At 43.8% G+C, this 12,802-nt stretch overlaps 1 protein-coding gene across 1 annotated transcript in view; it reads right to left on the reverse strand.

Moving 5' to 3' along the window:
* The window catches only part of LOC105363853 (AF4/FMR2 family member 4), a 299,189-nt gene that overhangs the window by 24,331 nt on the left and 262,056 nt on the right, over positions 1-12,802 (reverse strand). The window contains exons 5-6 of the mRNA XM_011501653.1: positions 11,587-11,681; positions 2,327-2,481 (exon numbers count right to left, since the gene is read on the reverse strand). Of these exons, the coding sequence (XP_011499955.1) occupies positions 2,327-2,481; positions 11,587-11,681 (250 nt within the window). The remainder of the gene's footprint in view (positions 1-2,326; positions 2,482-11,586; positions 11,682-12,802) is intronic.

Consider the following 12,802-nt stretch of genomic DNA (forward strand, 5'->3'; position numbering starts at 1 on the left):
AAAAGCGTAAGAAAGAAAAAAAAAAGGCCAATATCTATTAAACTAGAAATAAAGCTTAGCGATATAAATTAAATTCTTTAGAAAATCCAAGAAAGAAATGACATATGTACTTTCATATAAAAAGAGAAATATTGAAGTAGGAGAATCGAAAATATCACTATATAAAAAATAAACAAATAAATCAAAAAAAAAACAATAATAATAAAGAAAGAGAAAAAAGTCTCGATCTACACATATAATAATAACGCGCGGAGAAATCGAGCTTTGGGAACTGTATTTTTCAATTTCACGCGGTAAAAAAAAAGTGCAGCGGTGGGGCAAAGGGAGAGAAGAGAAGGGCAGAATAGAGGATTGAAATCGACTCACACTGATATTAAGCTCGAGAGAACTTGAGCTTGAATTCCAACGATATATAAAATCGACCACACGCTTTCTGCAATACTTACTGCTACGCGCGAGTTGGAAGAGTAAGACGCAACGAAAAAAGAGCAAAGAAGGGAGGGACACTCATATATATATATATATAGAAAGAAAAAGAGTTGCTCAATGTGGAAAGGATAAATTGAGTAGGTGGAAAAAGAAATCGAGAATTAAAATTTTATTTACGAGCCGTGACTACAGCGAAGGCAATTTCTTCAAATGAAAAAAAAAAAATATATATATCAGTTATGCGTCAATGAACTATTTATTGATACATTTTACGCTATCGAAATTAGAAAAAATTATAAGTGAGAAAAATAAATAATTTATCGCCATATCCCATGTATTTGCTATTAGCTAAATTTAAATCTTACCAACGCCTTCCTTCTTTTTTTTTTAATATATATATATATATATATATATATATATATATATATATATAATGTTCCTGTATGTTAATGTAGCTAATTGAAAGGAGCTTATGTTATTTTTCAAAGCCATTTTTATCAACGCGATTACCTTTTTATAATTTCAAAATCAATTGGAGACATTTTTCCTTTTAATTACATTGTCGACATTAAAACTTTGTTCGTGTATAAAGTCCTAAGTAATGATATCGAATGTTCCGCATTTTTTACATTTGTCAAAATTATTTTCAAAGCTAATTGACAAAACAATTGACGAACGAGTAAAATAATTAAATCCCAAAGCAATTGTCCATTTAATATATAATGCTAAGCAGTGAAATTACTGACCGTATCGTTTAGTAATATTCACGGACAATATGCGAGTAGGACGTTATTGGCAAGAATTTTCGAGAATAATGGTAGCTGTTTATAATTCGTTAGCCAAACTACAATTGCCTCAATGCCAGCTAACCATTTTATTCTCGATACCAATTTTATCGTTAAATACGATTTGCCCACCTCTAGAAATATGACAATCATTTATCGCGTCTATTATTTGTACTCGAAAAACCTGCATACAATTGGGACCCTCGCTCACGTAATGATAGAAAATTCCTTTCGCGCACGTGCAGCTTGCGTACCCTTCTTGTTACATACCGTAATTATGGCCTCGCTCATATACGATTGACATCGCAACAGTCTATCATTAAGAGAGAAAAGAAACTCGGAAGAAAGCAAAAATAGAAGAAGCAAAGCTCCCAACAAAGGGTGCAATGGTACACACGTTAAATAGAGTAGAATAATGCCGGTATAACCTTCCTTTAAAAGAGAGCGACAAGAAGAAAAAAAAAAAAAAAAAGAAAAAAAAAAAAAGAAAAAAAAACGTATTTATTCAAATGGTACATTGAACGATGCATAAAGTGTGTGGAGTTTGGCGATTGTACATTTCATATTTGAATGTTTCTAATAACCCAAGTGACGTCCACGTCTCCACGTTCACTTAGGGTGATTTAACACCAACTAGGCGTTTTCTATAAATACCGAGGATAAATATTTAAGCGGAGAGTTATGGGATCCGGGCTCGGTAAAACAACTAGATAATATAAGTGGAGAAAAAAGCGGTTAGGTCGACAGGGCCACGATTACCCGGTCCACTCGCAACAATAAAGATGCAAGGGGCGGAGGATGGAGGGAAACCAGACGGGGTAGGGAGTAAGAAAAGCCGGGAACACGATGCGCCGGGCTTGAGAAATTGTAATTGAGCTTGAGCTTGCGCTGGAATGGGTGGGTGGGTGACTGGTGGTTGGTGAGTGGGTGGATGGGGGATGGGGGTGGGTGGATGAGAGGCAAAAGCGACGCCCGACATTACACATGCGCGCGGACACACGGAGCAGAAGTGCATAGAGAGCGTCGGCCCGGCTTTAAACGGTCTTGCGCACTGAGTGCCATTTCCCACCCCACGCCCCTAAGTGATTGATCGCGAAAACCCGCGAGCTGACGCTGCATGCAACCACCACTGCTACTCCCGCCGCCGCTGCCGTTGCCGCTGCCGTTACCGCCTCCGACGCCTCCGACGCTGCCGCCCCCGCCACCACCGCCACCACCGCCACCACCGCCACCACCGCCACTGCCCCTACTAGCTCCTTCTGCCCTTCTAGCTCGCTCGCTCCCACCCTCCCGTCCTACCGACCCCTTCCTCTACGCCACCTCCTTCTCTACCTGCGCTGCAATAATATGAAGCGTCGTCCCGGACGATGGCTCGCGCACGCGATTCTCGCTCTTGTGTTTCGCGCCGGCGAGGGCGGCGGAGCCGAGGGGCAGGTTGTCTGGGATGCGAGAGTTGCTTTGGGCTCGGGTTATATGGATTTATGTGGCAGAGCTTGGGAATGAAGTGAGATGAGAAATACTCGAGGATTTACGACGCGAACCCGGCGATTTTTCTTCCCGACTTTCCGTCTTTTTCCTCATCTGCTTCGTTCTCCTTCATTTTTAACGTTTGTTGTAAACTAGGAAAGTAATGTTATTAAGTTACAGTGGCAAGTTCGATTTTTCCGTGCTTCGCTGTCTTAGCTCGAGGTGGTGACATTTAAACGAGACGAAAAACATATCCTCCGATGCTTAAGCTTTGCCTTAATGAGGTTCATGATTTATCCGTCTTTGGCTCACGCGTTGAGATATTGCCAACTCGCACTTTCTTACTAAAATTTTGCACTTCAAAAAATCACAAAGAAAAACAGTAAAAAATTGTATAAAAGAATGAAGTAAAAAGATAAACATAGAGAAAAATAAATTGCAACCTCCTTGCTTTCCTAATATATTTCTGTTAATATTTTATCTGGCGAATAAAATGCGAAAATTGCGATTGCTTTAAAGGCCTTTTCTCTCTCTCTCTCTCTCTCTCTCTCTATGAAGATCTAAAATGCGTTTTGGTTTTATAAACTTTTTCAATGACCTAATGAAAGTTGAAAGGCAATTGTTTTCTCGTAACAATTGTGTATAAAACTTTATTGTTTCTATTTCAGCCGAGAATCAAAGTAAATTCACGAGTCATGTACTTAGTATTACGATATTTATTTTTCTACCCGCTTAAACGCGCGATATATTATATTAATCTAATTGCAAAATTACATACAATTTCCTGATAATGAAGTGTTTTGAGGGCTTGAAGGAAACATTAGAATAAGCATAATTCAAAATAATAATTTATGAAATTTGGTCCCTCTTATCAACTACGTATATCTTTTTATGATTTATCTTACTTGAAGGGTTATAACTATAAAGCTTTTTCGCATTATTTACCACTAAAACATATTTCCAAACTATATTTCAAAGATAAAATTACAGTAGAGATACATTTTATTTATCGACTCTTCTCAACAGCGAATTCGCGAAATTTATATAAGAAGAGTGGATGATTGGCGGGGGGGGGGGGAGTAGTCGGCTTTAAAATTCGAGTCGAGTTTAAAATTTTTTCAATTTACGTGAATTAGGATTAAGAAACTTTATTCCTTATAAATATATACTCTCGTAAGAATTAGGCTTCCGTTAATACCAACGAAAAATTTATTTACTCGCTGTTAGTCTCTGCTTAAGTTTTGCGCTCAAAGCTCTGATTTATTATTATGCTTTTCCATCTCTCCCTGTTTTATACGTTGCGCGTGTTGTTACACATTATTTTCGGAGCGCGTATGGAACCGCCACGGTTTCTTCTTTTCGACTTTTATGTATGTACACTTGGGGAAACCGCAGAGCACCGGAGATTGTTACTTTACGGCACAGCTCTTTCAGGGGATTTTCGAGATCACTTTCAAATTGTTAAATTTAATTCACATGTTCGGGTGCTTTATTTTCTTCCTAAACTTTATATGTTTACATTTGTATCCCTCCTTTCACTTTTTCAAATGGGAACCAGAAGCAAGAGATATAAGGCAATGCTTACGCACAGAGTATAATTGTATAAGAAGCTACAAAGCAAACGTCTTAGGGTGAAACTTGATTAAGCTGTAATTACAACGGTTTAAAAAAAGTATTTGATCATTGGTAATGCCGGCATTGTGATTAGAATTTGAGAGGGTGGATTTTAGTAAAGAAATATAAATTTAATTTTGTGGGGAAACTTTATTACGGGCAGACACTATTTATTGATTTACGGCTACGACGATTTGTGAAGCGTATCGGGTTAATGTGTTTGGTAAAAGCTTCGATAAAAATGAATAATTTTATTAACCGATTATCAGGCTAATCAAAACAATAAAACCAAGTGAAGAAAAAAAAAAAGATAATCCCGGCTATATCATCGAGTTCGTTCAGCAATATATCCAACAACCGAAACTCGATTATCTGTCGATTCGAGCGATAATAATAACGACAACGACAATGACAAGAGCTACGACAACTACAACTACAACGACGACGACGAGGACGACGACGACGACGACGACGACGACGACGACGACGACGACGACGACGACGACGACGACGACGACGACGACGACGACGACGACGACGACGACGACGACGACGACGACGACGACGACGACGACGACGACGACGACGACGACGACGACGACGACGACGACGACGACGACGACGACGACGACGACGACGACGACGACGACGACGACGACGACGACGACGACGACGACGACGACGACGACGACGACGACGACGACGACGACGACGACGACGACGACGACGACGACGACGACGACGACGACGACGACGACGACGACGACGACGACGACGACGACGACGACGACGACGACGACGACGACGACGACGACGACGACGACGACGACGACGACGACGACGACGACGACGACGACGACGACGACGACGACGACGACGACGACGACGACGACGACGACGACGACGACGACGACGACGACGACGACGACGACGACGACGACGACGACGACGACGACGACGACGACGACGACGACGACGACGACGACGACGACGACGACGACGACGACGACGACGACGACGACGAGGATTACGACAACAATGACGACATTGATGACAATGATAACGCTGACAATGACGTCAACGATGGCGATAAGAATAATAATGAGACGTCCCGAAATGAAAGGAAAACAAGGGGGAAAATCATTATACGTGCGCGGCTAAAAATTAAGAACCCACTCAAAAGGCTCGCTGGAAAATCGTGTTTGCGGCAGTTCGACTTCCCTTTGGCTTCGGGCGGTCGAGGTCGACCGCGGGGAAGGCGCCGATGAAAGCGAGGGGGGGCGCGGATTCCGAGTGCGAACTTCCAACGAAGAAAGTCCAATAAAAGTGTCTCCCGCCTTCTCACCCCGCGCCCGTAATAACGTTATGAAGCGATGAAAGTTTAATACTGCTCTCGCGGAAATTTAATATCCCTGTGTGCTCTCTCGTCTTCTCTCTTATATTCTTCTTCTTCGTTGGTTTGCGCAGTCGGAATTACGGATATGATGAATAGAGTTTTCTCGCGCCCCCAAGAAAGAATACGAAACAGCAAAGAAAAAGAGAAGGCGAGAAGCTGGGCGAGTGTCACGCGGATGAGGGTGAATCTCAAATCAAGGGGAAGATAAAGAAATTTCGGGATCGCGCGTGCTAGCGACATTGTATACAGCCGGTCGGGGCGGGATTTGAAAAATAAGAAGTCCGATGCAGACACGCAATATGACGGCATGGAAGGGGAGAGAATGAGCAGGCGTTAAAAAATACGAGAGAAAAATGAAGGATAGTGGGCCGATGGGGGCGGGATGGGGTGGCGAGGGGGCGAGGGAGGCAAGGGAGCGAGGGATGAAGTTGAGGTGGGAGGGGAAAGAAATAATAGAAAGGAAGGAACGAGAATTAATAGATAAAACTTGTGATAAATAGATGAGTGTTGGTTATGCTAAAGAAGGTAATGTGATAATGCTGTTACAGTGAAATGTGCTATGCGAGATTAGAAGGAAATTTTTTTACGCCGACAAAAAGTTTGACACTAGCGATTTTCATAAATGAAATATGTATTACGCATGCGAACTTTGCAACTATGAAACTGAGGAGCTTTCAAAATTATGCTGGTTTTTTTTCTTCTATATGTTATTTTTCTTGTTTTTGTTTTTTATTTTTCATTACTTTGTGCCTTTGACTGACGAAGAATTAAGGAACAAATTGTTGACTTATGTCGCGAGAAAAGTTTTATATATTTTATAATTATGCAAAGCATTCAATTAGTATTCACGAAAGTAATGAGCGCTGAGTTTATATGATATTTATAATGTTAAAACTACAATGCATATTTTATGGTAATGCAAAAGCTTTGATAATTTGCTTGGGGAAGGAAGGCAATTGAAGAGAATTATTATTATACGTAATTTAAGTATTATCTACAAAATGATTATTTTAGTTCTATTATTTAAATCGAGTAGGAGTACGCGGGAAATTTGACTTTCAAAATTTGCAAAAGTTTCCTCAAAACCTTCGTATGAAAAGCTTCGAATGGTGGTTGTAGAATAAAACAGTTCCTACGGACAGATAAAGCGACGAAAATTCCTCTAAAGAATCTCTCTGTAAAGAAGAATCTGACAAAAGTGTAGCGCGGCGGGGGAGAATAGAAAGTCAAGTCGAAGAACTTAAAATTCTGCGCGAATCTGAAAGTCTAAGGGTACTACTATACACATTCTCTGGAAAAATACGTTAGGAGGTAATGGGGAATTTCACAGGGAAAAGGTTTCGACATGTGCGACAAGGTTCGCTTCTGACATGCGTCATTTGATTGCGCGATCGTGTCGCTCTTTCTACAGCGGAAGTGTCATCATATATAAAGATGGGAAATTATACTTTTCCCATTTTTTCTTATTATCGGCTCACTTTTGGAATTCGAAATGAAGTATACTTCATTTCATCTACTATATTTGCTTACTCTAAACTACTATATGAAGTAACGAGTCGCGTTTGTTAATATGTAAATATTGCTAAGATTATTAGATAATTTCAATTATGAGACTAACATATTCCGCAGCGTATCGCGTGATTATTTAATTGGCCGAATAATATATCAAGTAGTGGGAAAAATGTTATTTGTACCTAAAATTCCTTGGCGATTAGCCATCGCTAAGCATTGCGGTAATTTTATGTCAATCGTTAAAATAATTAGTAATTATTTCGCGCCAGTCATATAACATTTATAAGGATTATATATTAAATTTTGCTGGCACTAGAGCGCCAAGTAAAGGCCAGAAAAGATAATTTAATCTATCCAGTCTACCTTTATCCTCCCGCAAGAATCAATTATCGCGTAACACAATGTCGTTAATCCATAAAACAATCACCATTAATTCCAACTTCCTCGAGCTACGCAATACATGGAAACGCGAAGAATAAAAGGCAATCGTGAGGTGCTGAAACTTCATCGGATCAGCCACCTATCGCCCTGGAATAACGCAACGGAGGTGGATATACAAGTCCTTTAATTTTCCGCCCGTGGGAATTTTGCGTATCCTTGTCACGAACAGCATTACATCGGGGTAGGGCAACATACCAGAAAAGGTCGATAGTTATGCATTATCGCAGCTCCTAATGGAGATGGAATCGGGCAAGTGTACAAAAACAACGTGGAACGATCTCGGCAAACTAACACGCGCTTACACACGCTGAGGGCAGAGGGACAAGTGAGGGTAAGGGTGGAGAATGAGAAGGAGCGGAAAATGGAAGATGGAAGAGAAAGAAAAGGTCGAGGTAACGGAGTAGGAGGATAAGTACGGGGGAGCCGCAAGAGTCGCCGCTAATACCACAATTTCGTCGTTTTTCTTCGGCGTCGACTTTTTCCTAATGATTACAGCCACTGTCGTCTCTTCACCCTCCCGCCGGGAGACTCGTCGGTCCGGCGCTCATCCACGGGGATCTACGTCTACGGCTGTGTGCAAGGGGTTGGTCGAAAACTTTTGGTCTTTCTCCAGCAAAAGTTGGCACACGTAACATGGCCGATGCTAAATAAATGTCTGAGCCATTATAACTATCATTTCTCTTCTTGGCCCAGCCGCGTTTATCCATCTCCATCTAAGCGTGGATATGCGTACGTCGCGCGTGTGATTTCTCTCCTCCTCCCCCCCCCCATTATCCCCATACACGTCGACCCTTCGCGTGCTCTTCTCGCTCCCTATTGTAGCGACAGAGCGACCAATGTCATTCGCTTCGGGAGTAGCAGCAAACTTTTGTAATACGTCCTGCAACGACAACGACAACGACGACGACAACGACGACGACAACGACAACGACGACGACAACGACGACGACGACGACGACGACGACGACGACGACGACGACGACGACGACGACGACGACGACGACGACGACGACGACGACGACGACGACGACGACGACGACGACGACGACGACGACGACGACGACGACGACGACGACGACGACGACGACGACGACGACGACGACGACGACGACGACGACGACGACGACGACGACGACGACGACGACGACGACGACGACGACGACGACGACGACGACGACGACGACGACGACGACGACGACGACGACGACGACGACGACGACGACGACGACGACGACGACGACGACGACGACGACGACGACGACGACGACGACGACGACGACGACGACGACGACGACGACGACGACGACGACGACGACGACGACGACGACGACGACGACGACGACGACGACGACGACGACGACGACGACGACGACGACGACGACGACGACGACGACGACGACGACGACGACGACGACGACGACGACGACGACGACGACGACGACGACGACGACGACGACGACGACGACGACGACGACGACGACGACGACGACGACGAGGAGGAGGACGACAACGACAACGACGTCGACGAACCAATCTAAAAGTTTCTATGTGGCGGATCTACGGTAACGCGGGAATAAGAGGGAGGGGGGGGGGGTCGCTCGAGAGAGCGACAGGGAGAGAAAAGGGAGTGAAGCAGCGGATCGACCTTAATGTAACGCTTCGCAGTAACACCGAACGTCAAAGTTTAAAGTTTCGGGGCGGCGAATTTCGCGGGACGAGGGTCGGTGGAGTGCACGGGTGATGCGCAGAAGGCAGCGAATCGTAAAGGCAGTTTGTTTGTCGACGACGAAAAAGCCGAGCAAATATTTACTAGTTATGAACAAGCGTTAATTACATGGTTCTACGACGGGGACACGTGTCTCGGTATTTCGCACTTTTTTCACGTCTTGGTGTTAGAGATGAGGGTAATGTCGGGACTTTGTTTCCGTCTCTTAGCATTTATTGTAGATAAACATCAGCAATTAGCGACAGCAGTGCGGGAGATTTGATAAAGATATTTGGCGGGCGAACGAGAAATGCGTGTTTCACCTTTTAAGGCTGCGATACCGTCGACTACGCAGTGTTTCGTATACACGGCGCTCCGGCTCCATTCAAAGCCCTTTAGGCTTTCAGAGTAATTGTAGGGCATTTAAGCAGACCATTATACGTGCATCGGTAAATTTCACTCTCGCATAAAGTATGGATGTATCATTCGAGAGTCTCGGCGAATTCTCAAAATTAAGCCCTCACTTATCGCGTATTTGTTATTTACATAGCTGAACTAATATGCAAAGCACGAATGGGCACAATCCACAATGCATTATTTATTAGAATGCGAAAAGTAGCCGCAATGCTGAAACAGGTTTGTGATTGTTGTGATTTTTAATTGGTCGCAATAAAAACCAAATAAACCATGGGCTGTAAATTCGTCATGTTGTTGTTCACCGATGATTGAAAAATGCCCAAGTCGTGCATCAATTTATCAGTATTGATAATAATAGCGAGTAAGGAAAGGAAAAGAAGAGGTGGAAAATGAGCTGAAAAGCTTTGGAGTAAAAATTAGCGCATAAATAGTTGAAACTTAATAATAAGCTTTATAGGGAGTCGAATCTTTCAAGTCGATTGCTAATAGGTGATATGTAAATAGGAAGTTTCGCCGATTATTGTTAACGTTGGTAATGCATACAATAATTAATAAGTAATAGCGGATAACCAACTACCAACGCAACGATTGATACTCAATCGTTGTAGACAAAAATTAACACACACACACACACACACACACACACACACACACATATATATATATATATATATATATATATATATATATATATATGCGTGTGTGTGTGTGCGTGTGCGCGCGCGCGCGCGCAAATTTAGTAGTAAATTCTTGTTTGTATTAATAAGTTGGAAATTGCCGACTCGATAGATAATAATAGTAGGCGGTAGAGTCGTCGAGCATTGCCTTGAAGTGGCGCACATTATCCGTTTAATAGATTGATAATTTTGCGCGCTGTATTACCAACTTTTATAGAATAATCTCAATAATTACTTGATTGTTATTTAATGATATATGAAAAAGTCTCTGCGTGGACTCATTTCACGCTAATCACTAATCAATACGAGCCTATGAATGAATGAGCAATTATTACCATTAGACAACTTTTTTTATGTCCGCGACTACTTTTTCTCTCTTTTTCTTTTTTTAATCTTCTTTATTGCTTTGAACTTTCCTTATAAAGCGCTCTTTCATCACTTGAGACACGGCAAATGCCATATTGATGAATATTTATTTAATCGCGATTAAACTTATCTGCCATATCATCACCAATATACATATCACAATATACATTTTTTATAAACAGCTGCTACACCCGATTAAGAATTCACGTATGCGTGTCTTACGGAGAGATTTGTTTCAACATAAATTTCTACTTTGTGCGTAGCTGTCTAATTTAATGTTCCTTCACTTGTCGATTAAAATCGAATTTCTGCCTTGTTTTTTCTTAATGCCATCCGGTAATATCGAGGGAAGGAGGCTAAGTGCCATTTAATTCGTGCCCGTAACGTGAAATGCAAAATTCGTGTTAAACTCCGTTGATTGAGCTTCGTGTCGCTTAAGGCATGCAAAATTGATCAATTAAAAAACAGGATAATAAAGATGAAGGGAGCAAATGAAACCTCGTGGGTAAAATTTCGAGCTGCTTTCGAGATAAAAATCTTCAAAGTATATAATTAAAATGCTGTCACGTACCTGATTTTGATTTTTCGATAGGTATGGACGAGTCGGTGGTCAGCGGTATGGAGGTTATCACCGGTGGGTTCGAGGCGACAATTTGATTCGAGGTCGCCGACGCCACCGCCACTCCCGTCTGTTGCTGTTGCTGCTGTTGCTGCTGCTGCTGCTGCTGCTGCTGCTGCTGTTGCTGCTGTTGATGCTGCTGCTGCTGCTGCTGCTGCTGTTGTTGTTGCTGATGTATTTTTCTCTTGTGGTTGCAGAGCTTCGTCATTTCCCGCGCCTTGCCTTGATTCGGGCTCCAAGGTCGCGTCGCCACCTGCAACCGCAAGTGAAATCGCGTGTTATTATCGGGCTTGACGCTGAGAACACGCAAAATTAAGAGGGCGAATGCCCCTTGCGGTCATTTTATTAGGAAGTCACGATAACGGGAAGCTCGTTAGCACCCGATGACATTCGTGCGGCTCGGAAATTTTTTTCGTTGGGAATCGAACGAGCCGCCGGTCTGCGAAAGGAAAACGTTATCACGAGCATGGGACAGTGGCTCTTGACGGTTGACAAGCAAAGGCCTGTGCGTACGTGCATGTCCGTCCTTGCTCGTCAGCGAGCTTAACTCGGCGGATCACGCGTACAGTGGCTTGCGAGTGCACTCGCTGTGCTTTGATGATTTACCGCATGTTTCCGGGGCCTTTTACAAAGTTTCGCGGTCCCAAGGTCCCAGGATGGCGCGATGCATTTGAAAAATCTCGAGCCAGAGCGCCACCTCGCGCTCGACCCTCGCAAGCTCCGACGCGGGAAGCACGTGCTTCCGGCGTAAGCCCCTCTATGTACAAAGAGGATTGGCGGTGACGGGGGCGGGGGCGCGGGTCGCAGAGACGCCGGTAGCAGAGGATGATGAGCACTGACCACGGATAATCCAGTGACATGCTGTTCCCCGAAGCGGCTCCAGTCGATTTGGAAGTAGAGGCTCATCGCCCTGAATGCATAGACAGCACTCTGATGGTGTTGGCGAAGGAGACGAAATTGGCGAACGTGGCGGATATGACGGAGATGACACGGAGGTACCGATGGAGTATGAGTAGTAGTAGGAGGATGAGAAAGAGGAGGAGGAGGAGGAGGAGGAGGAGGTTGAGGAGAATGAGAAGGAGGTGAAGAAGGAGGAGGAGAAGGAGGAGGAGGAGGAGGAGGAGGAGGAGATGATTTACGAGGCTCGCCCTCCCTGGAGGGCGAGAGGCACCCCGGCGCGATATGAAATACCGGTCGCCCGGTTGCGCAATCGATTACACGCGTGTATTCGCGTGCCTGCGCGCTCACTTACTAACGGCCCTCGACTTTTTTCCTACCGTTCCTACGTCCAACCTTTAAGCATCCCCCGATTTTCTCCGCGTGGATGTGTTTCGCCCTCCCCCCGCAGTGCCCCACCACCGCCGACGCAGCCGC

This window comes from Ceratosolen solmsi, unplaced genomic scaffold (assembly GCF_000503995.2).
Source record: "Ceratosolen solmsi marchali unplaced genomic scaffold, CerSol_1.0 scaffold28, whole genome shotgun sequence".
Classification (NCBI taxonomy): domain Eukaryota; kingdom Metazoa; phylum Arthropoda; class Insecta; order Hymenoptera; family Agaonidae; genus Ceratosolen; species Ceratosolen solmsi.